We start from the raw sequence: 27,176 nt of genomic DNA, 5'->3' as shown, positions 1-27,176 counted from the left end.
GGTTTCTACGCGGCCGGTTAAAGATCACGACCCCCAGCCGTGGTGCTGAATTTCCGAAAATAGTCCCCTGTCCCGAGTCTAACTCTGCCCATCCAGGTATGTTTATCAAGAGTCTGAAAATCTTAAAATTACTGGTTAGCCGTTAGGAACCACATTCTGTCCTTTGCTGCTGCCGATCCTGCTGCTCATTGGTTCCGTGTATCTTTAACCCTGCAGATATTTGTATCACCGACAATAACATCCTATCTTTCTTGCATTTTTATCTTTTTGTAGACCATGAAGAGCAAACGGGTGATCAGCCTTTGGGTGAGTAGAGCTTTAAAATGCTTGGCCAAAATACAACTTTGCGGCGCTTTTATGGCGATCACGAAGGGATCCGAGACATTTTAATTTGGCAGCTGTTCCAAATACTTAAATGACGTCGAGACCAGACGTTTTATTTTGGATATTGCTAAAAGAAATTACAGCACATGGGGCTTAAAGAGATTATGAATCCAGTTTCTGGGGCCTAGCCAGCTTCTCTGGGGGGATTTCTTTGTTTTGGCAACACGCAGACAAACAAGTAGGTAAACAAGAAACTTGTACACGTTACAGAGAAGTGATGAATACTAATATGATCGCTTGGTGGGGTTGGAGGTTGGAGAAGCAGCGGAGAGGTTGCGATAGCAGCTTTACGTTTTTTTTTTTTTTTTTTTAATTTTTTTTTCAACGTTTTTTATTTATTTTTGGGACAGAGACAGAGCATGAACGGGGGAGGGGCAGAGAGAGAGGGAGACACAGAATCGGAAACAGGCTCCAGGCTCCGAGCCATCGGCCCAGAGCCTGACGCGGGGCTCGAACTCACGGACCGCGAGATCGTGACCTGGCCGAAGTCGGACGCTTAACCGACTGCGCCACCCAGGCGCCCCTAGCAGCTTTACGTTTTAAAGGAGAGAAGGACCCACCAGACGGAACAGAGTTTCGTAAGCACACAGTTGTAGACAGTGAGCCAGTGTGTTGTATTCTGGGGACAGCCAACAACACACAGTCCCCTAGAGCACAAAGAGAAAGCGGGGGGAGAGGTCGGAAGACACCAGACCTTGAGGAGCCCCGTTTGTCTCGCGAGCCATTGGAAGGAGACTTGTTGGTAGAGGGCTGAGAGTTGTCTCTCTTAAAGGCCAGTCTTGTACGGGCATAGAAAGTAAACTGGAGGGGGCGCCTGGGTGGCTTGGTTGGTTAAGCGTCCGACTTCAGCTCAGGTCATGATCTCACAGTCTGTGAGTTCGAGCCCCGCGTCGGGCTCTGTGCTGACAGCTCAGAGCCTGGATCCTGTTTCAGATTCTGTGTCTCCCTCTCTCTCTGCCCCTCCCCTGTTCATGCTCTGTCTCTCTCTGTCTCAAAAATAAGTAAACGTTAAAAAAAATTTAAAAAAGAAAGAAAGTAAACTGGAGGGCAGTGATGTTCTTGGGGGTTTTTTTCTTTTCTTTTTTTTTTTTTTTCTTTTTTTGGTTAGGAGGAAAGTTAAGAGACCGTTGCAGTAGTCAGTAGTCTAGATAAGAAATCACGAGAATCTGAACTAAGATAGTACCAGTGAGAACGCAGGAGACAAAGCAGACTCAAAAGATCTTTAGGCGATAGAATCAGTAAGCTGTTCTTATCACCTTGCTGTAGGGCATAAAAAGTAGACAGGCGTCACCATGCTTGCTCGGATTCCTGCTTGGACCACTAGGTGGGCAGCGATACAACCCACTGAGTTAGAGGACACAGAATGAAAAGCAAGATTCAGGGGATAGGTGACTATCCGTTTGAGACCTAACCCGTCTGAGGCATTTGCATCACATTAGGTGAAGACACACGGCAGCCGGTGGCAGCCTGTTGTATGTATGCATCTGGAGCTTGTAAGGGAAGGCCAGGATTAGAGACACAGGAGCATCATCAGCGTAGAGGTGGAAATTCAAACCGAGGGGTAGCCCGCAACAGATTGCCAAAGGCCACAGAGAAAACGGCACAAACTGGGTAACCTTTGGAGGGAGCAGGGGGCCCATAGAGTATTTTTTAACCATTAGAATCATTTGTCGCTAATCAGATACTATATAAAAATCTAGATTTCTAGGTTCTTTTGAAAAGTGGTAGCTTTTGACTGGTAGCTAATGACTGAATAGTGGCTGCCCCTCGGCAGAGTGCTTGTGCCCCCCGTTTTCCTGTTGTACAGCCTCGGGCCTGCTTCACTGTCTCCCCCTTTCTCTGTCCTCCTCCCCTCCTTCCCCATTTGGTCTTGCCATGTTGCTAAATTTCTTTACATTGTGGCTGGGTCTCAAAAGCGGGAGTCGTCCGGACTCCCTAAGGCTTAGACCCAGAACTGGCGATCGTCTCGCCAAATTATGTTGTTCAAAGAGAATCACAGGGCAGCCCAGATTCGGGGGTCGGAGCCTTGCTGAGGGCAAGGATGGGGTGGCTGCTCGGAGGTTCTCTTCTACCACATCTGTAAAGGTAGGCATGGACTAAGGAACTTGGACTTTATTTTGAGGGACATGGAGATGAAAAGATTCTGTCAGATTTGGGGCTAGTACTCCATTTTTGGTAGCCAAAGGTTTGTGTTTTGTGTTTTGTTTTGCTTTTTTTTTAATAGCACTTAATCTATGTCAAGTTTCTTTCCAGGGGCTCCTGAATATTATTTATTTTGGATGAGATGAGTAACACACTATTAGAATAATTAGATGTGGAACGAATGCTATAACATTGTGTCGCTTTTTAAAGAATATGTTGCGTTAAGCTTTGGAAGATGCCTGGGATCATGTAGTTAAAATACCTTTCTGAAGTGGTTTTATTCTATTGTTTAATCAACTGGCATTTATGTTTCCTTTTTCCAATAAATGGTTTGTGTTCAAGAAATTGTGGGTGGCTCTTACAGTAAATGTTTTTCTTCAGAAGATTTCTTCCATTTATTTTTATCACTTGAAAACCATCATGAATTGCTTATGTAGTTGCTATTTTGAAATTGTCTTTGATTCCTCACTCTTCTCTCCCCAGCTTTGCATTTTACCGCTTCTTTGCTCTGTCATATCTCTGAAGTCTGGCTTTTCCTTTTCCTTCCTACGACCAATTCCCGGAATGGGTCTTTGTCATCTCTGTGTTGACCACTGCGGTCTGCTTCTCATCCCAAATACACCCCAGTTCACCTGTCATTCACAAGTAGATTGGGCAAGGTAAGATTTACTTACCCATCCTCTTTATTACCATTAAACTCGAGAAAATGCCCTGCGACATTTTAGGAATTGGCTATTAAAAACTTATCATTGGGGAAAATTGTTTAAAGAGCTGTGGTCAACTATTGATACATAGATTTTAAGCCACAGAGTTCTCAAGTTGTTGAACCCTGGCCCTCTGAAAACTGTACCAGGTGTTCTTTCTTTTTTTTTTATTTAAAAAAAAATTTTTTTTTCAACGTTTTTTATTTATTTTTGGGACAGAGAGAGACAGAGCATGAACGGGGGAGGGGCAGAGAGAGAGGGAGACACAGAATCGGAAACAGGCTCCAGGCTCCGAGCCATCAGCCCAGAGCCTGATGCAGGGCTCAAACTCACGGACCGCGAGATCGTGACCTGGCTGAAGTCGGACGCTTAACTGACTGCGCCACCCAGGCGCCCCAAGGTTTGTTCTTTCTAAGTAACAAAACCAGTGAATAAGGAATTGACATTGGCAAACACAAGCTCAGTTTGACAACTGGTCTTTTTTCCCCCAGACTCCAGTGATTTTTTCTGGTACATCCCTTATACTTGTGTTTTGCCAATAAAACGTAGTCTAAAACATGTATTAGAATTAAATTATCATAATATTTCATCAGAATCACCTCTGTGATTTACAAGCACTTTACTACCTGAATAACTTTGGGAACCCATGATTTGGGCTGGACGATGTAAGTCAGACATTCTCTTACTTCCCCTCACTTAGAGGTAGATTGCACTGAGTCTGTCACTGTATCGATGGGTCCGAATTCTGATAGGGTTGCTGGGCTCCCGGAAAAAGCACTGAAAATTTTCTTTCTGTGGATTAGTCAGGTAACAGTCTTGCTCTAGAGTGGGTAATTTGGTGTAAGGGTACATACCTAGTTTATTTAAGAAGAAATCTAAAAAAAAAAAAAAAAAAAAAAAGATCCAAGAAAGGTTAAGTTTTATACTGCCTCCTGTTGGAATCTATCCTGAGTGTCCTCTGCTTTTTCAATGATTTTTAGAACTAAAGGCAGTTCAATAGAAACTTTATGTCTGAAGTCTTTGTATATGAAGTAGTCTTGATAATTGGCCTTTTTCTTTTGAATAAAAGAAGAGATTGTCATCTGTATAGGACTTGAAGTGACTTTTTACTGAATTAGAAATGTTTAAGGGGCGTCTGGATGGCTCAGTCGGTTAAGCGTCCGACTCTTGATTTTGGCTCAGGTCACAGTCTCACGGTCCGTGAGACAGAGCACCGCGTCGGGCTCCATGCTGACCGTGCCGAGCCTGCTTGGGATTCTCTCTCTCTGCCCTTCCCCCGCTTTCTCTCTGTCTCAAAATAAATAAAAAAGCATTAAAATTTTTTTTTAATGTTTATCATTTCATTTTTTTTCTAAAATATGTGTATTCGTGAGAATAAGCAATTTGCAAGAAATCTCTAAGAATGTAAATACAGATACCATGACCTAAAAGTATTGGGGCTTTTCACAAAGTAGGGTTTTCTTTCACTCTAAGAGAGTCCCATTCTTGGAGTTTGTGCTGGTTTTTCTCCAGACCTCACTTAACATTAGATTTAAATGTTCTATGGAAAGAAAAGAAATTTCACCAAAGAGTTTTGATCAATTTAATGATTTGAAACATCTGAAATTCTATTCCGTATGGCAGACATCACGTCAGCAATGTGATTATTTGTGCCTGTTTCAGTTTCATCGAAGTCGTATTCATAATTTATAAATAAACTACTTAGTAGCACTTAGTGACAGCGGTTGGTCACCTAAGTCCTGGCCTGTGTCGGGAGGTGGCTCAAGGTCCTACCCAGTGTGGCTCTTCAGCCAAGTGCTCTTGTTACACCTTCCTCACTGCCCCCTGGTGTCTCCGTCACATTTCTGCCATGACCTGTGCTGCACATACGAGCCCTCCCGAAAAACATTGTAATAGGTTACTGCTGTCATGGCGCAGCCTCAACTCTTTAACCGCTGACCCCGCCCCCGACTAGCAAACGTATAGTTTTGAAGACCAGCCTTCTACAGCCGTTTTTGGACAAGCAACACACGTGATAAAGCTAGGTGGTACTTTTTAAGGCATCGGTGTGGATCATTTTGCCCCTCGAAAATAGGAAAATTCTTTGTCTAAGAGTACACCTTTGAGCAGAGTCTCTGCACTGAGGTCAGAAAAGAAACTGTTAAGATATTCATACGAAAAGTTTTCACATATCCCTAAGGTCACCCAAATGACCTTTTTAAGAAACCAAAAGGAAACAATACATCAGCTGAGAAAATTCAGATACAGTTCTTGTTAAGTCCCTGCCTTTCTCTCCTCTTTGGTTTTCCCCTTGCTTGCTCTGATGAGAATTTGTCCTGTTCCTCTTTTTGGTATTTATTTTTGCTTTTTTTTTTTAAGCCTTTTCCGCTGTCAGCAAAACAGAACCTAATTTGATGGGAACCCAGTTACTAACATTGCTTGTTTAAATTTGCTCTAAAAGCTAGTTGAATATTATACTCTTTACTTTTGTTGTAACTCAGTACAAGTATGTGGCTTCCTATGCAGTTCATCAATAGCCTTGGCCCGAGTGAGCACGAATAAGTCTACTCTCTGTTGTCTATCAGCCTGTGCTCCTCACTGGAGTTTTCCACATAGAGTAGTACCTCTAAAATGAAATTAAATTAGAACGAGATCTTAATTCGTAAAGCATACAATTTGTTATAATTCTACCATTTCCATAGGTCTTGCTTTAATCTTAATCTTTATATCCTCCCTTTAAATCCCCCCTCTCTCTCTTTTTTTTTAACAGCAAAGGACAAGGTTGCTCTTTTGATAGGAAATATGAATTACTGGGAACACCCCAAGCTCAAAGCTCCTTTGGTGGATGTGTACGAGTTGACCAACTTGTTAAGACAACTAGATTTCAAAGTTGTTTCACTGTTGGATCTCACTGAGTATGAGATGCGAAATGCCGTGGATGAATTTTTACTCCTTTTAGACAAAGGAGTTTATGGTAAGATACTTACAGTCTTGTTTTTATAATTAGCCACTCTTCATTGCACAAGTTAGGTTAAGCGGTAAAAATCAGAAAATGGTCCGATTTGATCATTGTTGAAGTGAACATGTTGTTGAAGTGAAGGAAGAGTTTTGTTCTTGTAAAGACGATGGATGTGATCTTCGTTCTGTAGCTCCATGTGAATAACTAATTAACTCAGTGTCTTTACTTTAATGTCTCTTGTGAAAACATTTTTGTTCTTATTAGAATAATTCTTTCCTGTCTTCGGTGATTTTGGTTTTTATTGATGAGAGCTGAAGTACAGTAAAGCTCAATGGCCAAATGGCAAATTGTATACTCATATATGTACAGTATTGCTGTGTGTGTGTGTGTGTGTGTGTGTGTGTGTGTAGTATGAAAGGTAACCGAATGTACGTTCTTTATGTTTGTTTCCTTTTGCTAACTATTTCATGGCATTTTCTAATCCTTTAATGGGAACTGGAATTTAGCAAGGATTTGTTAGTGAATGAAACATACGAAAACAGTTTGTAAACTAAAGCTCTGTACAAACATAGTTAAAGGTGGACCTCCACAAAAATTCTAACAGTAAATTTGTAATCATTTTATTCATTCCCTCATTTAAATATGTTAAGAACACCACGTATATGGTAAAGATTTTTTAAAGAGACAGAGTATGTTGTCAGGAGTAAGTAATCTCTTTGGTAACTTACTTTTTTTAATGAGTATAGCCACAAAAGGCAGGCCAGCCGGCGGGCTCATTTGGGCTGTATTTCACAGGGGGTGGGACTGTGATGCAGTGCGATCACATTTGATTGCCAGGGAAGTGGCATTTCCAGGCCTGTTATTAGGCATGCTGGTGATAAATAAAAAGTATCCGTTTGAAAGCTTTTATATCTTTCAAATTATTTTACTTCAGTAATTTCTAAATAGATTAATTTCTAAATTCAGCCTTTTACTTGTAATGAGACTGATATGATGAGGTAAGCTTGGTGGAAATGCTAATGAGGCTCAAAGGATTTTTTAATTTTGTTTTTAGTGTTCATTTATTTTTTGAGAGAGAGACAGAGTGCAACTGGGGGAGGGGCAGAGAGAGAGGGAGACACAGAATCGGAAGCAGGCTCCAGGCTCTGAGCCATCAGCCCAGAGCCCGACGCGGGGCTCGAACTCACGTACCGCGAGATCGTGACCTGAGCTGAAGTCGGACGCTCAACCGACTGAGCCACCCAGGCGCCCCTCATTCTCATTTCTTACTGAAATTGTCACCTTAGCTTTAAGTCCTTTGTCTAGCTTAAACCAAAACTTTTAATTGCGCCTGTAAAGTAGAAAACCAGAAATATTAAAAAGTTGTGGCCAGAAGAGCTCAGCTTGTGCTGAGGCTTTGCCCCGATACAAAAACACCATCGGGGCGTGTGGGCGGCTCCATCGGTTGAGTGGCCCACTCTCGATTTCAGCTCAGGTCATGGTCTCACGGTTCGTGAGTTCATGCCCCACATCAGTCTCTGCACTGACAGCACAGAGCTTGCGTGGAATTCCCTCTCTCCTCTCTGCCCCTCCCCTGCTCGCTTGCTCTCGGCTCTCTAAATAAATAAATAAATGTTAAAGTTTTCTGTTTTGAAGCGTTGTGCGTATCCCAGGCATCAGGCACATCTGATGCAGACGTAAGTGTGGCAGAGGCTTCGCGTCACAGGGCCTTCCTCCTGCACTGCGCCTTCACCTCCAGTTGACAGCCTGTGGGGTGGGGGAGGCCAAGGCAGAGCCGTGGGAGAATTTCAGCATGAACGACTTCAGATACGGAAAGCATATGCATCCAGGCTCATGCCCTTTTATATCATGTCGCCCATGGGTTGGTGGAAGAAGCAAAAGTTGCCCCAAAACAGAAAGTAGGTAACTCACTTTGAAAACATACATAAACCTAAAAAACACCCTCTGAGAACAGAAATAACTGATCTCTACTACACGTCCTTGAAGACAGGTGAAGGTAAAGATTTCTAGTTGTCACACGTAGATGGCTATGAGAGAGAGTAACTGAAATCCCCCCCCACCCCACACTGTGCCTTCCTGCATTCTCCACCTGCAGCGGTTCAGCTGTGCTTTGGTGGAGAAGGATATTGGAGTCTGGTCAGAATATGGCCAAGTCTCGTTTACCCTGGAGGAGTCGTTCAGTTCAGAGCTGCGTGGTGAGGCGGGGGCCTTAAGTCGGCTCGCTCGTGCTCGGCGCTCCGGCTTTTCTGCTGACTAGTGTGGAACCGTAACTAAGCTATTTAACTTTTATAAGCAAAAAAGGATTTATGAAATGGATAGACTAACTTAACGAAGTGATTGCAGAATAAATAAAGGTAAAATAATTATCCCCGTGCCTGGCACAGTAAAAGTATTATCGGTATCATTTCCTGAATTCCAGTTTGTCTGCATCTTTAGATGCGAGGTTCGAACCAGATAGCATTCCACTCGAGGCCTCAGTTAGAGAACCCCAGCTTTCATATGTTTTTATGTATTAAGGTTCAGCCTAAGGTTTCATTTGGAAGAAAAAAAAAAAGGAGTTTTTTAAATGATAGTGTAGCGAAGCCATGGAAAACCAGCTCACTGACATTTTATATTTTCTGAGAGTAAAGTTAACTAGAAAGCCAGCAGCAGCTTATAAAGAGACCGTGGAGTATAGCACAGTGGTTGGCCTGGCCAGCATCCAGACTCCGGTTCCGTCACTTATTAGTCATGTGGATTTACATGAACCATTAAACCTCTCAGTGTGTCAGTATTTCCATCTGTAAAAGGTGGGTGATAATATAACCGCCTGGTTACGAGAAATACGAGGATTATAGGAGGTGATAACTATACAACTAAAGCACTTTATTCAGACAGCGTCTGGCACACAGGAAGAGCTATGTAGGCTGACGGTGACAGTGCTGGTGGCAGTGACTGTCCTCGTCAGAGCACCGTGCTAGGTGCACTGCAGCTCAACTCCGGTGGGACCGTCCTCCGTTTCGGCAATTCTCTTCTCTGTAGGCAAGAATAAACATCTGTAATAAACTATGTCCTTGGAAATCATGTTCCCAAGAAACAGGATTCCCTAAAGGTGTAATGGACAGGATTATATTTGTAACCACATTAAATTTCCTGTCATTTGGGGCACCTCGGCTGGCGACTCTTGGTCCCAGGGTCGTGAGTTCAAGCCGCATGTTGAGTGTAGAGATTACTTAAATAAGTAAATAAACTTAAAAAAAAAAAAAAACTTTTGTCATTTTATAAAGATGCCTATTTATAAAGATGTCATTTTATAAAGATGCCTACCCTTGAGTAATGCGATAATTGATTAAATTAATTGGCAGTAATAGAGATGGAATTCTGAAAATACAGTGATTTGGCCTAGTTTGTTGTACATAAAAATGTTTACTCTCCTGCCATACTATTTGGATGTAGACTTTGATACAAAATGCTTCCACTTTCCAGAAGTCATTTTGGGGCAGAGAAAGGTTTTTTGTTCCTGTAAGTGCCTTAATTTCAATGATTGCCGAGTGGGACGTATGGCATTGAAATAACGGGCCATGCTTAGGTCACCCTGGTTGACGGAGCTTAAACCTTCCCTTGAACTTGCTGCTTCTCCCGAGTTACATCTCGCTAGAGGCAGATGTGTCAAATGATAACAGTGGGGACAATACTCAAGCTGCCTGGTTGGCTGTCTTAAGTAACATCAGTTGTAGAAATGGTACCGTTTCTACTGAAAATCAGGCCCTTTCTAGAAAGTTCTCTGGATCCAGCTCTCTCCTGATTGGTTTGCATTGTTAATTAATGCATTCGAAAGTATTTACCGAATTCCTTAATATATCCGTAGCACAGATAAAGGAGTATGCTAGGTGTCGAAGGAGATATGGAAAATAAAGAGCATGATTTATACTCTCAAAACTCTAAGTCCCTTAATATAATGAGGACAAAATTAAAAATGCTTTTTTTGGAGTTGGAACACCTATCAGCTGTATGATTGTAAGCAAATCACTTATCTTTTTCATTTTCTCACCTATAAAATATGGATATAAATCATTTAAAGATTGTTACGTGGATTAAAATCAGTTCATGTATATGAACGTATTTCCAGAACCGTGAGAAAGCTATACAAACGTATAAGATTAATGTCTCTTATGAGCATTTTTACCAAAGAAATTAAATACGCATAGAACTGTAAGGTGTCCCTAAAAGCCAGCGTGTGATTATGTGTCAGAGAGTGCTGCCACATGGCTTCCCAGCAGGGAGAGACCGAAGTGTCAGAAAGCTGGAAACCAGGTTATGACCTGCTGAGGGTCCTGAGCGTGAGATAACCCTTGAGGAATTGCCATGATGTGGGTAGATGGGAAGGAGGGAGAGTAACTGAGGCAGAGTCGTGAAGGTTAGAAATGAGCATACCTTGCTTTTAGAAGCGGTGAACAGACTGATGGGGAAGAGAGTCCCGTTTTGGACGCAGGTTTCCCGCGATGTGAGCGTTCCCAGGCCCAGACAGCCTTTTCTGGTACCTCCGGACACATCTTGCTGACGGATGCACAAGATACATTGAGATACAACCCAGATGCTCACAGACACAGCTCAGGTCTGGCAGTTTGCTGCCGGGATGCTGAGTGTGGATCCCGGGGAAGGAGCCGGCGGTGCCTCTCTCTCTCTGCTTGGCTGTGTTCTGCCTCCAAATGACTCGCTGCAAACAAACGCTAAATGCCATTTCTGCTTTTTGCCTTTTTTTCATAAAAGCAAAACGTCTCAGGGCTCCTGGGTGGCTCAGTTAAGCGTCCGACTTTGGCTCAGGTCATGATCTCATGGTCCGTGGGTTCGGGACCTGCATCTGGCTCTGTGCTGACAGCTCAGGGCCGGGAGCCTGCTTCGGATTCTGTCTCTCTCTCTGCCCCTCCCCCGCTCATTCTCTCCTTCCCTCTCTCCCTTCCTCTGTCTCTCTCAAAAATAAATAATCATTAAAAAAAGTCCTCTTTAGGGGCGCCTGGGTGGCTCAGCCGGTTAAGCGTCCGACTTCAGCTCAGGTCACGATCTCGCGGTCCGTGAGTTCGAGCCCTGCGTCGGGCTCTGGGTTGATGGCCCAGAGCCTGGAGCCTGCTTCCCATTCTGTGTCTCCCTCTCTCTCTGCCCTTCCCCTGTTCATGCTCTGTCTCTCTCTGTCTCAAAAATAAATAAAACGTTAAAAAAAATTAAAAAAAAAAAAAAGTCCTCTTTAGATTCCTTTGGTTTGCAAAACCAGACACTATAATGTGGGTCTCTCTTAAAGGCAGAGTGGCGTGGCACAAACTTTAAAAAAGGGAGGGGTGGGGCGCCTGGGTGGTTCAGTTGGTTGAGTGTCCGACTTCTGCTCAGGTCATGATCTCGCGGTTCGTGAGTTCGAGCCCCGCGTCGGGCTCTGTGCTGACAGCTCAGAGCCTGGAGCCTGTTTCAGATTCTGTGTCTCCCTCTTTCTCTGACCCTCCGCTGTTCATGCTGTCTCTCTGTCTCAAAAATAAATAAATGTTAAAAAAAAAAAAAAAGTGAGGGGTGCCTGTACTTGATAAAGAAGTATATAAATTCTCCTGTTTTGAAACGTACAGTTCGGTGGCCTTAGCGTATTCACAGTTTTGCATCAGTCACCTAATTCCAGAACATTTTCATCACCCCAGAAAGAATCTCCACGTCCGTTAGCCGTCACTCTTCATTCCTCTTTGTCCCAAACCCCTGGTAACAGCAGCTTTTCTTTCTTTATGGATTCACCTTTTGGAGCCATTTTGTAGAATGGAATCTTTCCGTGCCTGGCTTTTTTCTCTCAGCATAATGTTTTCAAGGTTCGTCCGTGTCATTGCGTTACTTTTATGGCTGGATAATCATGGTATAGGATGTACCACATTTCCATCCATCAGCCGGTGGGCACGTAGGTTGTTGCCTCTGGGTGATATTCTGAATCACACCGCTGTGAACACTCGTGTGCACGTTCTTGTGTGGACATAGGTTTTCAGTTCTCTTGGCTGTATACACCTTGGACTGCGATTGCTTTATCATATGGGAATTCTGCGTTTAACTTTTTGAGGAACTGCTTAAACTCTTTCCTGACTGCTTGCTTGCACCAATGCATGTTCCCACCAGAAGTAAATGAGGCTTCCAGTTTCTCTCCATCCTTGCCAACACGTGTTCACGCCTGTGTGTTTATTGTAGCTGTCCTGGTAAGCGTGATGTGGGATCTCGTTCTGTTTTGCGTTTCGTGTGTTTATTTGTTTGCTATCCTCTTTGGAGAAATGTTTGTTCAGATCCTTTGCCCATTTTTTACTTGGCTATTTGTCTTTTTATGGTCGAATTGAAGAGTTCTTTATGTATTCTAGATACAGGTTGTCCTTATAGATCTACTGTTTGCAAGTATTTGCTCTCATTCTTCGGGCTGGCTTTTCACTCACTCAGTCTTCATTGCTTAGTGAATTACATCCACTCCCTGCGTCACGGTTTTCAAGTTGCTCGTGTCAGTGCCCCTCTTCTTTCCGGGGATAATTTAATTCCTTGCCAGGCTGGTCTCCTTTCTCTTGGCTGCCATTCCAGGCCCACTCCTGGTTTGTTTCCGTTCCATAACGTCCCTTGCTCTTTCTCTGGTTTTCCGAATTGTACCCAGTCTCCCAAGACCACCTGTGGTTGCTTCCGTTCACACCGATTCCTCCGTGCACCTTACTCAGATCATACAAGGTTTCCTTAATCACATAATTTATGATATTTCATTGTGTGCTGACTTTCTGTGTTCTTTAACAACATGAGCAGGTCTGAATGAGTTGCAAGATCCTTGGGGCAGGAACCTCGTCTTCCTTTTCTCTTTCATTTCTTTCATTCAGGACACAGATGAGATAGAATAAACCCACACTGAATACATGGATGTGCCCATTTTGTCATTAGTTTAAATGTTTATTTGAGAGAGAGAGAGAGAGAGAGAGAGTGAGAATTCAAAGCAGGCTCTGTGGATGCGGGGCTCGAACTCAGTGAATCACAAGATCATGACCCGAGGCGAAGTTGGACGCTTAACTCTCTGAGCCACCCAGGTGCCCCCCATTTTGTCATTTTTTTTTACCTGAAATGTTACATATGAAAGAACCGTTTTTCTCATTTTAGTCAGAGTTCAAGAAAAATAGACCTGGGTTCTGCCCTGGAGGACCAAATGGAGCAAGTTGTTCGAAGCTAGATTCTTTGCTCGGAATTGGAGCTGTGGGTGCAGGGAGCAGCTTCTCTGTTGTTCCCCAGCTTGGCGCCTTTTTACTATTAATGTCAGAAAGCCGTAGAAAGAAGTCATCATATCCAGGACGCTGACAGAGCAAAATCAGTGAGCCTTAGAGATTGCGTGCCTAGGGGGAATGTATCTTCACAAATATTTCTATCAAATATTTTTATAAGGAAGCCCATACTGATATTTGGGGTTTTTTTTGTTTTTTGTTTTTTGTTTTTTACAGCCAAAACAAACATCTTTTCAAGAAAATGTTCAGAGTCGTTTGGTGCAGTTTTTATAGTATCGTTTCTCAGTAAAGAAATGACTCACCTATGGACTACTAAAATGAATGTAAATTTTAGATTATTAATTCAAGAGACTCTAGATGGAAAATTAATGATATTTATATCTCGTAACGAAAAGAAAAAGTAGTAATGGGGCTCCTGGGTGGCTCAGTCAGTTAAGCATCTGACTCTTGATTTCAGCGCAGGTCATGATCTCACGGTTCATGGGCTTGAGCCCCACGTTGGACTCTGCGCTGACAGCTCAGAGCCTGCTTGGGGTTCCCTCCCTCCTTCTCTCTCTGCCTCTCCTCTGCTCTCTCTTACTCTCTCTTAAAATAAACTTAAATCTGGGGCGCCTGGGTGGCGCAGTCGGTTAGGCGGCCGACTTCAGCCAGGTCACGATCTCGCGTCTGTGAGTTCGAGCCCCGCATCGGGCTCTGTGCTGACAGCTCGGAGCCTGGAGCCTGTTTCCAATTCTGTGTCTCCCTCTCTCTCTGCCCCTCCCCCCGTTCATGCTCTGTGTCTCTCTGTCCCAAAAATAAATAAAAAACATTGAAAAAAAAAATTTAAAAAAAAAAAAAAATAAAATAAAATAAAATAAACTTAAATCTTTAAAAAAAAAAAAGTAATAATCCATGAAATCAGATTTTCCTTCCCTTCTTAGAAAAAGCTACATTTAAGGACACCTGGGTGGCTCAGTCAGTCGAGTGTCCAACTCTTGATTTCAGCTCAGGTCACGATCTCGAGGTTTATGAGATCAAGCGTCACGTGGAACTTTGTGCTGACAGCACGTGGAGCCTGCTTGGGATTCTCCCTCCCTCTCTCTCTGCCCTACCCCCCCCACCAAAATAAATAAATAATCATTTTTTTTAAAGACTACGTTTTTATTTTTATAGCCCTTACTAATTATGTATATAAATGCCTGTGGGATTTGTTTTTCCTTTTTTTGCCCATAGAATATCCTATACTGGATTTAGTAGTTACTAGTCATCTAAATAAGTTTATTTGTTCATCCATTAAAAACTTACTAAGCTCCTGCTGTGTGCCAGGAATCCACAGATAGAGATAATACTGTCCCCGCCCTGGGGGAACTCCTGGTCTCATGGAGAAGACAAATGAGTCAACAAAGAAGTCCTTAGCCTTTTTCTTTTTTATATAACATAAGATAAATCTGCATTCCGTATTATACCACTGGTTACAAATATACCATTTTTATGAACTAAAATATACTTCAGTTTTGGGGCGCCTGGGTGGCTCAGTCGGTTAAACGTCCGACTTCAGCTCAGGTCATGATCTCGCGGTCCGAAGGTTCGAGCCCCGCTTTGGGCTCTGGGCTGATGATGGCCCGGAGCCTGAAGCCTGCTTCCGATTCTGTGTCTCCCTCTCTCTCTGACCCTCCCCCGTTCATGCTCTGTCTCTCTCTGTCTCAAAAATAAATAAACGTTAAAAAAAAAAAAAATTTTAAATACAGTATTTTTTTTAATTTATTTTTTTTTCAACGTTTTTTATTTATTTTTGGGACAGAGAGAGACAGAGCATGAACGAGGGAGGGTCAGAGAGAGAGGGAGACACAGAACCGGAAACAGGCTCCAGGCTCCGAGCCATCAGCCCAGAGCCTGACGCGGGGCTCGAACTCACGGACCGCGAGATCGTGACCTGGCTGAAGTCGGACGCTTAACCGACTGCGCCACCCAGGCGCCCCTTAAATACAGTATTTAAAGACTGTTGTCGAAATAATTTTCAGTGCAAACTTAGTTAACATTGACTGTGTTTATAGTTGGGTATCTCTTAAATAAGCTTGCATTAACTTGAAGAAAATAAAAGACTGCACAAGAGTGCTGCATGCGTATTCAGAGTGCAATTTAGAGTTAATTTTTACCCCTTTTTTCTCTTTTCTAGGATTATTATATTATGCAGGACATGGTTACGAAAACTTTGGGAACAGCTTTATGGTCCCTGTTGATGCTCCAAATCCATATAGGTCTGAAAACTGTCTCTGTGTACAAAATATACTGAAATTGATGCAAGAAAAGGAAACCGGACTCAACGTGTTCTTGTTGGACATGTGTAGGAAAAGGTAAGCTGTCTGTGTTAAATGAAGCTCATTGGATTGAGGTAAATATCAGCCTTGACAAGTAAATCTAAGGCAAACCTGGGAATTCTAAGAACCACCTAAGCTTGCAAATTGTTTTTTTTTTTTTTTAACGTTAATTTTTTTTTTTTTTAATTTTTTTTTTAACGTTTATTTATTTTTGAGACAGAGAGAGACAGAGCATGAACAGGGGAGGGGCAGAGAGAGAGACACACACAGAATCTGAAACAGGCTCCAGGCTCTGAGCTGTCAGCACAGAGCCCGACGCGGGGCTCGAACTCACGGACCGCGAGATCATGACCTGAGCTGAAGTCGGACGCTTAACCGACTGAGCCACCCAGGTGCCCCTTAACGTTAATTTTTTAGAGAGAGAGAGACAGAGCATGAGCTGGGGAGGGGCAGAGAGAGAGGGAGACACAGAATCAAAGCAGGCTCCGGGCTCCGAGTTGTCAGCACAGAGCCCGACGCGGGGCTCGAACTCAGGAACCACAAGATCATGACCTGAGCCGACGTTGGAAGCTTAACCGGCTGAGCCACCCAGGCGCCCCAAACTTGTGAATTTGTAATTACAGATTGAAACTGACCAAGAAGGACACTAGAGGAAAATATATTTTCTGCATGTGTATTTAATGATTTTAACTTTTTTCTTATTTGCTATAGAACAAAAGTGAGGTACTAAAGGGCGTGGGTATTTTTTCTTAATTTTTCTTAATGGTTATTTTTTTAAAAACTCTTTTTTTAATGTTTGTTTATTTTTTGAGAGAGAGACAGACAGACAGTGTGAATGGGGGAGGGGCAGAGAGAGAGGGAGACACAGAATCTGAAGCAGGCTCCAGGCTCTGAGCTGTCAGCACAGAGCCCGCCCGACTCGGGGCTCGAACTCATAAACCGTGAAATCATGACCTGAGCCGAAGTCAGACATTTAACTCTGAGCCACCCAGGCACCCCAAGGGCATGGGTATTTATTCACACTCCAGAAGGTTCAGCTCTTCAGAATGCCTGTAGGTGTCTCCAGTCGTCTCTCAGTTATTCCTCCAGGAACTGACAGAAAGAACACCCGTGGTCAGGTGGGGCTTCTGTCAGCCCTGGTCTCCCAGATATAGAAAGTGTAGCCGAACCTCATGTTTGAAGCTTCAGATCCCAGTTGTTGGCCACTGTGTTATTAAGGAATAGAACCAGTGATTAATTCCTCTCAGAAATAGAGTTTGTGCTTGCTCAGCGTTTACCAATCAAAAACCAATGCCAGAGTTCAGATGTTGGTCCTGTTTAAAGCTAAGCAGAGAAAGGATGTGGCCGTCTGCCCTCTCAGCAGCATAGGAGCCCTGGATTATTTTGGGTAAATATGTGGCTAATTTGATAAAGGAATTTTGAATCTATAATTTTAAATCATATGTAATACAATAGTGTTATATTTTCCATTATATTATTAAAGCTCTCCAAAATGCTGTTTAACTTTTTTCACATTTGTATCTGTCCTCCTTCCTCCTCCCTTTTATGTAGAAATGACTATGATGACACCATCCCGATCTTGGATGCACTAAAAGTCACCGCCAACATTGTGTTTGGATACGCCACGTAAGGAAATTTTATATTTATGTTCAAGATGCCTTCATTTTTCATGACTTCTTTTTGATTATAGATTAGAAGCCTAGACAGATCCATAGAATTGTAGGCATAAATTTTCCTCTTTGATATCCTCGATAAGAAGTTTTAAAGAATTGACTTTAGCACCTCCTATCCTGACATCTTCTTTTCACTAAGCACCAGAGCATGTAGTTCCTGCTTAAAGATTAACTGTTTAATTAAGATGTCATGCAGGAGGCTGAGAAGCAAATGAAGCTCATCCGTATTTATGCAAGCCCGTGTGGCAAGTGTTTCCTTTCTTTTTGTTTTAATTTGTCTTTTTGCTGTTTTTTAAGGTGTCAAGGGGCAGAAGCTTTTGAAATCCAGCATTCTGGGTTGGCAAATGGAATTTTCATGAAATTTTTAAAAGATAGATTATTAGAAGACAAGAAAATTACTGTGTTACTGGATGAAGTTGCAGAAGGTAAAATAAATAAAGAGAAAGCTACTCAGGGTCGTCTGGTAATTATTTTCTTCCTACTATTACTGTGCAGGTTTGGAATTAGTATTTATTTTATAAAAAACAAAAATTTAGGCAGTGTTCAGCAACACTCCATTTAATTCCCCCCCCCCGCCCCCTTCCTCATTCCCTGTTGACTTGGCTTTATGCCCTCTGCTCAGCATGACTTGAGCCGCAGCGCTGATCGCAGGCAAGACTGTGGAATCGGTGAAGTTTCATTCTCCGAGTTGTGTGCCTCGTTTCTGTGCCTCGTGCCTGGTGCTGCCCTGTCTGCTTGTTTGCAGAAACCTGGTCCAGAGAGCATCCTCTCTGAGGATTAGAGATACAGCCGTACAGAAATTTTGAGGCCTGGTGGAAGAGTCTGGGTTCATTTTTTTCTTGATGTACTCAATGTTTTAAAATTCTGCTTTCAGGGCGCTGGGTGGCTCAGTCAGTTAAGCATCTGACCTTGGCTCAGGTCACAATCTTGCAGTTCCGTGAGTTGGAGCCCCACATCGGGCTCTGTGCTGACAACTCAGAGCCCGGAGCCTGCTTCGGATTCTGTGTCTCCCTCTCTCCCTCCCTCCCTCCCTCCTTCCCTCCTTCCCTCTCTCTCTCTCTCTCTCTCTCTCTCTCTCAGAAATAAAGAAAAAAAATTTTTTAATAAAATAATAAAAGTCATACCAAAAAACAGTTCTTTTGCAAACCAGCCCATGAGATTTGGAGTTTCTTGGGTGTTCCAAAGATGGCAGCTTGAGTATCAGGTATGTGAGAGTTACCCTAAGAGCCATGAGTCACCTTTATTTTCATGTTTTTATCGGTGCAGATCTTGTAGCTGGGTCACCTGACTTCACCATTTTCCCATGTAACATAGACAGCCAGAGCTTTGGACCTCCTCCTGCCATCCTGCTTCAGCCAGAAAAGTCTGCCTTTATCTGCTTTATATATGAGGCTTCTATTTCAGGATAGATTCTTCTATTTAAGAATCTTAGTTTTGGGGCACCTGGGTGGTTAAGCGTCGCACTTCAGCTCAGGTCGTGATCTCACTCTACGTTCGAGCCCTGCATTGGGCTCTGTGCAGACAGCTCAGAGCCTGGAGCCTGCTTCAGATTCTGTGTCTCCCTCTCTCTCTGCCCCTCCCCCCCAAAAAAAACAAATAAATATTTAAAAAGATTTATTTTAAGAATCTTAGTTTAAAAAAAAAAAAAAAAGAATCTTAGTTTTACCTCTTTTTTTCCAGATAAGTAACTACTTTCCCAAGACCAGATACTATTAGTTTATAACTTTATTAATAATAATAATATATATAGATGTAGGAGAAATAATTTGTTCATAGTAAATAATATATAGCTTTGTAAGTTTAAATGGAGATTTATCAATAATTATAAGTCTTTGTCTAAAATAGGTTGGTTGAAAACACATTATGGCATAACTTTTTTGTTAAGTTCAAAACCTAAAACATTGGCATACACTACTTACCAATGCCCGTGTTTGAGTGAAAATTAAAATATGCGTGGTAGGGGCTCCTGGGTGGCTCAGTCAGTGAAGTGTCTGACTTGGTTTTGGCTCAGATCATGATCTCATGGTTCTTGGGATCAAGCCCCATGTCGGGTGTGGAGCCTGCTTGGAATTCATTCATTCTCTCTCTCTCTCTCTCTCTCTCTCTCTCTCTCTCTCTCTCTCTCTCTCTCAAAATAAAGATATCTGAGGTGTAGGTGGCACGGGATCTTAACTTTCTCGTAGATAAATAGTCATTTGTTTACTAACTGCGTGTATTTCCCAACGGAGTGCAGACATAAAATGAGGACTACTCTTTCAGTAAACAAATATACTTTCAGTTCTTTGTGAATTTTAAGGTTTAAAGTATTAGGGATTTGGTAATAGAATTATAGAAGATAAAAGTTAAAAGGGCCTTTAGAAGTGGGCTGGTCCAACGTTTAAAAAAAATTTTTGAGGGGGGCGCCTGGGTGGCTCATTCGGTTAAGTGTCTGACTTCGGCTCAGGTCATGATCTCACAGTTCATGGGTTTGAGCCCCACGTCCAGCTCTACGCTGACAGCTCAGAGCCTGGACCCCACTTCGGATTCTGTGTCTCCCTCTTGCTCTCTGCCCTTCCCCCACTCATGTTCTCTTTCTGTCTCCCTCTCGCTCGCTCTCTCTCACATCTGTTTGCTCATTACTTTGACCCGTTCCTGGCACATAGTAGGTGTTCAGTAAATACTTGTTGAGTGAATAAGTGATAGATACTAAGAATATAACCTGATTTTCAGGGGAGTTCTTGGCCTAAGTACTTAAAACATCATGAAAAGATTGTGGTCTTAATACTTATTTCTTATCTTTTAGACATGGGTAAGTGTCACCTTACCAAAGGCAAACAGGCTCTGGAGATTCGGAGCAGCTTGTCTGAAAAGAGAGCACTTACTGACCCAATACAGGGAACAGCATATTCTGCGGAATCTCTGGTGCGGAATCTGCAGTGGGCCAAGGCACACGGTACGGTGATGGCTGCTTTTTGTGACGTTGTTCTATAATGTGCTTGTATTAAATCATGAAGGAGGTTTTTTCCTCCTGGATAAATCGTTTTCTTCTCAACTTTGTAGTGAAAACATTTTAGCATGGTGGGCAAACCCAAGACTAAACAATCTACCTAATATACAGTCCTTTAGACTTTATCATATTCTGAGCTGCTGGAAGTGTGCTGTTTGAAAAATCAGACAGGCCTGGGTTCTGATTCTGTCTCTGCCCCTTGGTAAGCATGTTGTCTATCAATGGGGACAAGAAATAACACTTGATACGGTTGTTGATGTTGAATGAGGTCGCACGTGTAAGGAGACAAGCATGCTAGTCAGCAAATACTATGTGCTCATAAATATCACTGGGCATTTGCTCTCTCTGACTCTGGAATCAGTGAGTTGGTGAGCAGGAGAAAAGAGAGAGTGGAAATCATATCTACAACATAATGAATTACTACTGGTAATTCTGTGTGTTTAGTGAAAAAGTAAGTTTAAATCATTGACAAGTGAAGATTTTGGATTTGCTACGAGTCTTTTCCTCTAAAAAAGACCTAGGAGCATCTGGATGACTCAGTCGGTTAAGTGTCCGACTTCGGCTCGGGTCATGATCTCGCAGTTTGTGAGTTCGAGCCCTGCATCCGGCTTTGTGCTGATAGCTCGGAGCCTGCTTGGGATCCTCTGTCCCCCTCCCCTCTCTACTCACACTCGCTGGCTTTCTCAAAAAAATAAATAAACAAACATTAAAAAATAATAATAAAGATTAAAAACTCTAAACAACAACAGCAGCAAAATCACGGTGGTAAAGATCAACAGTGAAAAAAGAAAAAACAAAACAAAACAAAAAACCCTTTTATAAAATGAAACTAAGGAAGTATCTCTTTACTTGGTGGATGAGATGCTGCCCAATTCATAAATCGCCTAATGAGGCCAATTAGACTTTCAAATTAAAAAAAAAAAAAAAAAGTTTAGAAGTGTCTGGTCCAGTATTTTCCTGTTTGCTCATTACCTGTACCACACCTGGCACTTAGTAGGTGTTCAGTAAAATTGTTATTGAGTGAGTCTGTGTTACTGAGACTATAACCTGATTTGCAGGAAGTTTTTGGCCCAAATATTTTAAAACATCATGAAAAGATTGTGGTCTTAAAATAATACTTATTTCTTATCTTTTACACACGGATATATGTCATCTTACCAAAGGCAAACAGGCTCTAGAGGGCAGAGTAGCTTGTGTGAAAAGAGAGCACTGTTTTTGGTAACAGGTTTGGTATTTTTTACGTTAAAGAGTTCATGCAAGGGGCTCCTGGGTGGCTCAGTCGGTTAAGTGTCCGACTCCAGCTCAGGTCATGATCTCACAGTTCATGAGTTCGAGTCCCGCATCGGGCTCCATGCTGACAGCTCAGAGCCGGGAGCCCACTTCGGATTCTGTGTCTCCCTCTCTCTCTCTCTGCCCCTCCCCTGCTTGCACTCTGTCTCTTTGTCTCTCTGTCTCTCTCTCTCTCAAAAATAAAATAAAACATTTAAAAATAATTTAAAAAGTTCTTACAAAATGGTAAAAGGAAAAACATTAAGACTCCCTTAATCACTCACCGAAAGATGCAAATTCAACGATATACACAGTTGTGAGTATATTAATAATTAAGAAACAAATATAAAAATGGTAAACTTAAGTAGTAATGAGAGAAAACAAAATTAAAACTATGACAGTGTAGTTTTTCCTTTTTAATCTCATCAACTAGGTAAACATTTTGAAAATTAATATTCATTTTGGAAATTGTATCGTCAAATCTATTTACAGTCTACGTGAGTGGAGAATGTCACATGTGTGAGGAACCGTCCAGCAGCTGTATCTAAAGTATTAAGTACATGTATATAAGAAATATTGGGGCGCCTGGGTGGCTCAGTCGGTTGAGCGTCCGACTCCGGCTCAGGTCATGATCTCGCGGTCTGTGAGTTCAAGCCCCGCGTCGGGCTCTGTGCTGACAGCTCGGAGCCTGGAGCCTGTTTCAGATTCTGTGTCTCCCTCTCTCTGACCCTCCCCTGTTCATGCTCTGTCTCTCCCTGTCTCAAAAGTAAATAAAACGTTAAAAAAAATTAAAAAAAAAAAAAAAGAAATATTAACTATGGTAGAAAAATAATAAAATCCAGAAATACTATAGATATTCAAGAATAGTGGAGTTGTTCAAAGTAGCAAACTATTCGGCAACATTATGTTTATTGAAAACTATTTTCATGAAGATTGAGGCAGCAGTGAAAATTCGCAAGTTGTATGGATACTTTTGGTTACCACTGTAAAAATTATATATGCAGAGGGACAAGAACTGTCAGGAAATAGTAAATGAAAGGCTTTTATTTGCCTGACCAACCAGCGGAATATGGGGCTTTTTTTCCTCTTTCTATAAGTGTATGCATGTGTGTTTATGTGTCTTTGAACAGTGTGTTAGTTACAGAACCTTTCTGAGTGAAAACAAAAGCCCTGTTTCGCCCTTAAAGAATATTTATCTGTCGCTCATCATCCGAAAACTTACCGAGCACTCCTCAAATGATTATTTACAAGTTGTTCTTTTTGTTCTTTTTCAGAACTCCCAGAAAGTATGTGCCTTAAATTTCAGTGTGGCGTCCAGATTCAGTTAGGGTTTGCCGCAGAGTTCTCCAACGTCATGATAATCTACACAAGCATAGTCCACAAGCCGCCCGACGTAGTAATGTGCGATGCCTATGTCACAGATTTTCCTCTCGTAAGTCCCCCCTTTCTTCTTTGGTTCAAAATATACCGATTACAGCCTCACTTACTAATAACTAAACATTTGGAAACTTCATGGTAAAGTTAAAGGAAATATAAATACCTATATATTCCATTTATGTAAATACTTATTTGTGTTTTAGTGACAGTAGTCATAATATTTAAAAACTAATCACCAAAAATATCCTAAATGTCAAATTTCACTCAGGAAAGAAGCCTTTAATTTCCCTTACCCTAAGTAGAATATCAAATATGAAGGAATAAAATTTGTTATTCTTATGTCAAAAATAATTTCCTTTTAAAAACTACTGTTGTTAATTAAAGTCTTATGGTAGTATATTGGAAGCACAGAAATTTGTTTTTCCATAAATTAAGATACAGTATGTATTTTGTGTCAGCCTAAAGAAGCCAATAAATAGTATCCCTCTTTCCTACATGAGTTTAGTAAATTGAGAAGTAAGTAAGCAAGGTGCAAGACAAATCCAGAGCATCACCTTTGGTATTGATAAAAGCTTCATGGAGGACATTGCTTAGTGTGAGAGCAGATGTTCCAGCACTGAAGCCCAGAATTAGATAGGTCTCTCTACCAGCCCCGGCAGCTTTCTGGGCATTGGTCAGGGCAGAACCTGAGGCCTTTGCCTTGGAGTTCCAGAACAGATCTCCCGCCCTCGGCCAGGAGTTGTCTCTTAGAGAAGAAAAGGGAAGGGCTGTCTGTGTCTTGTCCGTTTATTGTTTCTAGATAACCCGCTGCACCTGCCCAAAAGTGATGACTAGAAGGACGAGAATCCAGGAGTCACACACTAATGGGGCTTGGATGTGAAAGGAAGCTTGGAGTGGGTTAAGAAGTGTCTCTAGGGATAGTTTGGAAGTAATTGTCCTTGCACAGCTAACTTTTTAAGCATATGTGTGCAAAATTTAGAATTCCTATTGTACTCTAGAGTGTTGTCTTTGTTGTTTGTTTAGTCCTGGATGAGAGTTTACCTACTCAGCCAAAATTCGTAAGAGAGAAATACCTGTTCACATATTTTATTGTCATGGACAGTGTTGTGAGTCTCATTGATTTCATTAACAACGCCTGCTACTTTTCACAGGACTTAGACATTGATCCAAAAGCTGCAAACAAAGGGACGCCTGAGGAAACTGGCAGCTATTTGGTATCAAAGGACCTCCCCAAGCAGTGCCTCTATACTCGGCTCAGTTCACTGCAAAAATTAAAGGTTATTACTTTTCCTGTTTGTAACTGCTAATCTTATGAAAGTGAAAACTCATTTTGGTGTGTGACAGTTGTATCGCTTTATAGATTGCTGCTTCATTGAGTGTTAAATTGAAGTAGAGATATGTGATACACAGTCTTATCAGTGACCCCCCTTCCGCGTGGTGTTCTGTCCCTGCTAATGGCCTGAAGATGTTCACGTGAGAGTGTATGTGATGGAAAAGAGGGGTGCCTGGGTCTCAGTTGGTTAAGCATCCAACTCTTGATTTTGGCTCAGGTCGTGATCTCACAGTTTGTGAGATCTGTTCAAGTCCCCGTGCTGACAGCATGGAACCTGCTTGGGATTCTTCCTCTCTCTTTGTCTGTCTGTCTGTCTGTCTGTCTCTCTGTCTCTCTCTCTGCCCCTCTTCTACATGTGTGCACTCTCTCTCTCTCTCAGATAAACATTTAAAACAAAAAAGTTAGAGATACAGAGCATAATCTGCTTTTAAATATCTTTGCATCTTTGAATAATCATTTTCTAGTTGGAACAACAGATACAAACTATCGTCACCCTGTTCATAGCTAATCTTCTTCAGTCTCCTTTGTCTGTGAAATAAGCCTGTGATCTGATGCAGTTATACTTTTCCACCTGTGACCATGGATTATTATCTCATAATACTTTTTAAAACCGCTAAACTTTTGGCCTGGGCGTAAAGTCAGGTTTTCTCCTTAAAGGACCATTCTCCCATCTCCACCAGTTGGGTAAGTTTCCCAAGCCCCACTGCTTGGAAAACACCTTTAAACTATTCCTCCAGAATACAGTAGAAGGTCTCTGTGATTCTGACTACCGTCAGTAGTAAGTACTAGAATTCTACCAATTCAAAGTATCGAATGAAGGAAAGGGAACATGATTATAGCCGGCGTCGCTTAGTATAGGGAAGGTGTAAACGGGCCTTGAGGATTGGAAGCTGGGAAAGGGGAGTGACCGTGGATTTTGTTGTGTGGTCCTGTGTGTATTTGTAGATGTCAGGGATACTCTGAGACCGATGTGCTCTCACAGTTGATAAAAATAACTTTATCCCTGTTCCTTTTCAGGAACATCTAATCTTCACAGTGTGTGTGTCGTATCAGTACTCAGGACTGGAAGATACTGTAGAGGAGAAGCAGGAAGTGAATGTTGGGAAACCCCTCATTGCCAAACTGGACATTCACCGGGGTTTGGGAAGGAAGACTTGCTTCCAGACGTGTGTCATGTGTAACGGCCCTTACCAGAGCCCTGCGTCCACCTCGACGGGGGCTGGACAGTATCACTCGTCTCAAGACTCCTTCCACGCTCTTTACCACTCGCATCTTGGTAACTCAAGCAGCGTTTTGCCATCAGATAGTTGTCATTGCAGCCGGACCGCGGATGCATTTATCTCAAGTCCCCATTCCCACCGCGACTCGTGTCGCTTTGGGAGAAGTAATGTGCCAGTAGAGACAACGGATGAGATGCCATTCAGTCTCTCTGACGGGCTCCGAATTTCAGACAAGTGACCTCCTTGTGTTTGAAAGCAACCATAATGACTACACGCCTCCTGTGCTACGGGACCGACAGGAAGTGAGGTGTGACGAAAAAACAAATACATTTTTGTAGAGAGAGAGGATTAAAATAGTGGCTATTTCATGGCAAACCCAGGACCTTGAGATGTTGTAATTCTGTTATTTAGCCACAGACTTCCTCTTCCTCTTCTTGTAAGATTTGGTGAATTGGTTGGCTTGTTCCGTAAGAATGCAGTGTGGATGTGCTTAGAACAAAAGTATTTTCATTTCGAGCACTCGGAAGTGACAACAGTGGGAATGACATTATTGTTGAAGAAGTCCTTGTATTTTTAGAATGAGGAAAAAAAACCTTGGTGATCATCAGGCTTAACCTCGTTTTATCAGTGGGAGAAACAGATTGTGGCATCTTGTTGAAGTGAGGGCTGACACCAGAACTGAGATCTCCAGATTTCTATTCCAGTGTTTATTCCACTACATACTGCCTTCCTGACAGGTTCTGAGACAGGTATTATTTTTGTAGATAGATTTAAAGATAATATGTAAATACGCATGTCTGTATATAATCTAGTAATGTGCAAACTTTAATTTGTGATTATATGACTTTACTACAAATGTCTGTTAACAGGTTTGTATCTAAATCTTCTGTAAACAGGCTGAAAGTTCTTGTTCCTAAGGTCGTGAAAGCACGAGAGATGATGAAATGTTTGTCTCTGTTAGAGCAAGACAGCAGGACAGTTCTACCACTGGATAATCCTGGCCAGCTGCTTATCTGAATCCTACAGACACTGGATATGTCTTCCTCGATAACGTTAATTTTCTTAGTGAATTGTACTGGCCTTGAGAGATCATCTTACCACTGTTGGTTCTACCGAAAGCAAGTGAAAAAGACAACCGCCAATAACAAAGATACTGAATTAGTAACTTTAAAACGTGCCACAAAGAAAATACCACGCCCAGATGGCTTCACTGCTGTATTCTACCAAACATTTAAAGAATTAGCACCAATCCTTTGCAAATTCTCCCCAAAAAATGGAAGTGAGAACACTTCCCAAGTCATCTTAGGAGGCCAGTATTCCCCTGATACAAAACCAGTGAAGACATCCAAGAAAACTACAGATCGGTATCTGTTCTGAATATAGACTCAAAAGTCATCAACAAAATACTAGCAAAGTGAATCTAGCAACATATAAAAAGGATTTTACACCATGACTAAGTAAGATTTATCCCAGGAATACAAGGTTGGTTTAACATCCAAAATTCAACGTCATATGCAGATGCTTCTTGTTAGTCACAGCATTCACCTTATTCACATTATTTACATTCCATGAAGTCACTGTGGATACTGAATTAGTGAATACAGAGCCATTGCTC

General features: G+C 42.1%; 1 protein-coding gene across 3 annotated transcripts in view; it reads left to right on the top strand.

Moving 5' to 3' along the window:
• Window positions 1-26,785, top strand: part of MALT1 (MALT1 paracaspase) — a 62,253-nt gene extending 35,468 nt beyond the window's left edge. For all 3 annotated transcript variants that reach the window (XM_058691947.1, XM_058691949.1, XM_058691948.1), the window contains 9 exons: window positions 274-306; window positions 5,980-6,183; window positions 15,562-15,739; window positions 17,255-17,329; window positions 17,674-17,801; window positions 20,159-20,308; window positions 22,906-23,063; window positions 24,160-24,285; window positions 25,359-26,785. In XM_058691947.1, the coding sequence (XP_058547930.1) occupies window positions 274-306; window positions 5,980-6,183; window positions 15,562-15,739; window positions 17,255-17,329; window positions 17,674-17,801; window positions 20,159-20,308; window positions 22,906-23,063; window positions 24,160-24,285; window positions 25,359-25,799 (1,493 nt within the window). In that variant the 3' untranslated portion in view covers window positions 25,800-26,785. The remainder of the gene's footprint in view (window positions 1-273; window positions 307-5,979; window positions 6,184-15,561; window positions 15,740-17,254; window positions 17,330-17,673; window positions 17,802-20,158; window positions 20,309-22,905; window positions 23,064-24,159; window positions 24,286-25,358) is intronic.
• Window positions 26,786-27,176: the final 391 nt, after the last annotated feature.

The sequence above is a fragment of the Neofelis nebulosa genome, chromosome 11 (assembly GCF_028018385.1).
Source record: "Neofelis nebulosa isolate mNeoNeb1 chromosome 11, mNeoNeb1.pri, whole genome shotgun sequence".
Classification (NCBI taxonomy): Eukaryota; Metazoa; Chordata; class Mammalia; order Carnivora; family Felidae; genus Neofelis; species Neofelis nebulosa.
Note: the sequence above shows the minus strand (reverse complement) of the source record. Positions and strands in the feature narration are given on the sequence as shown.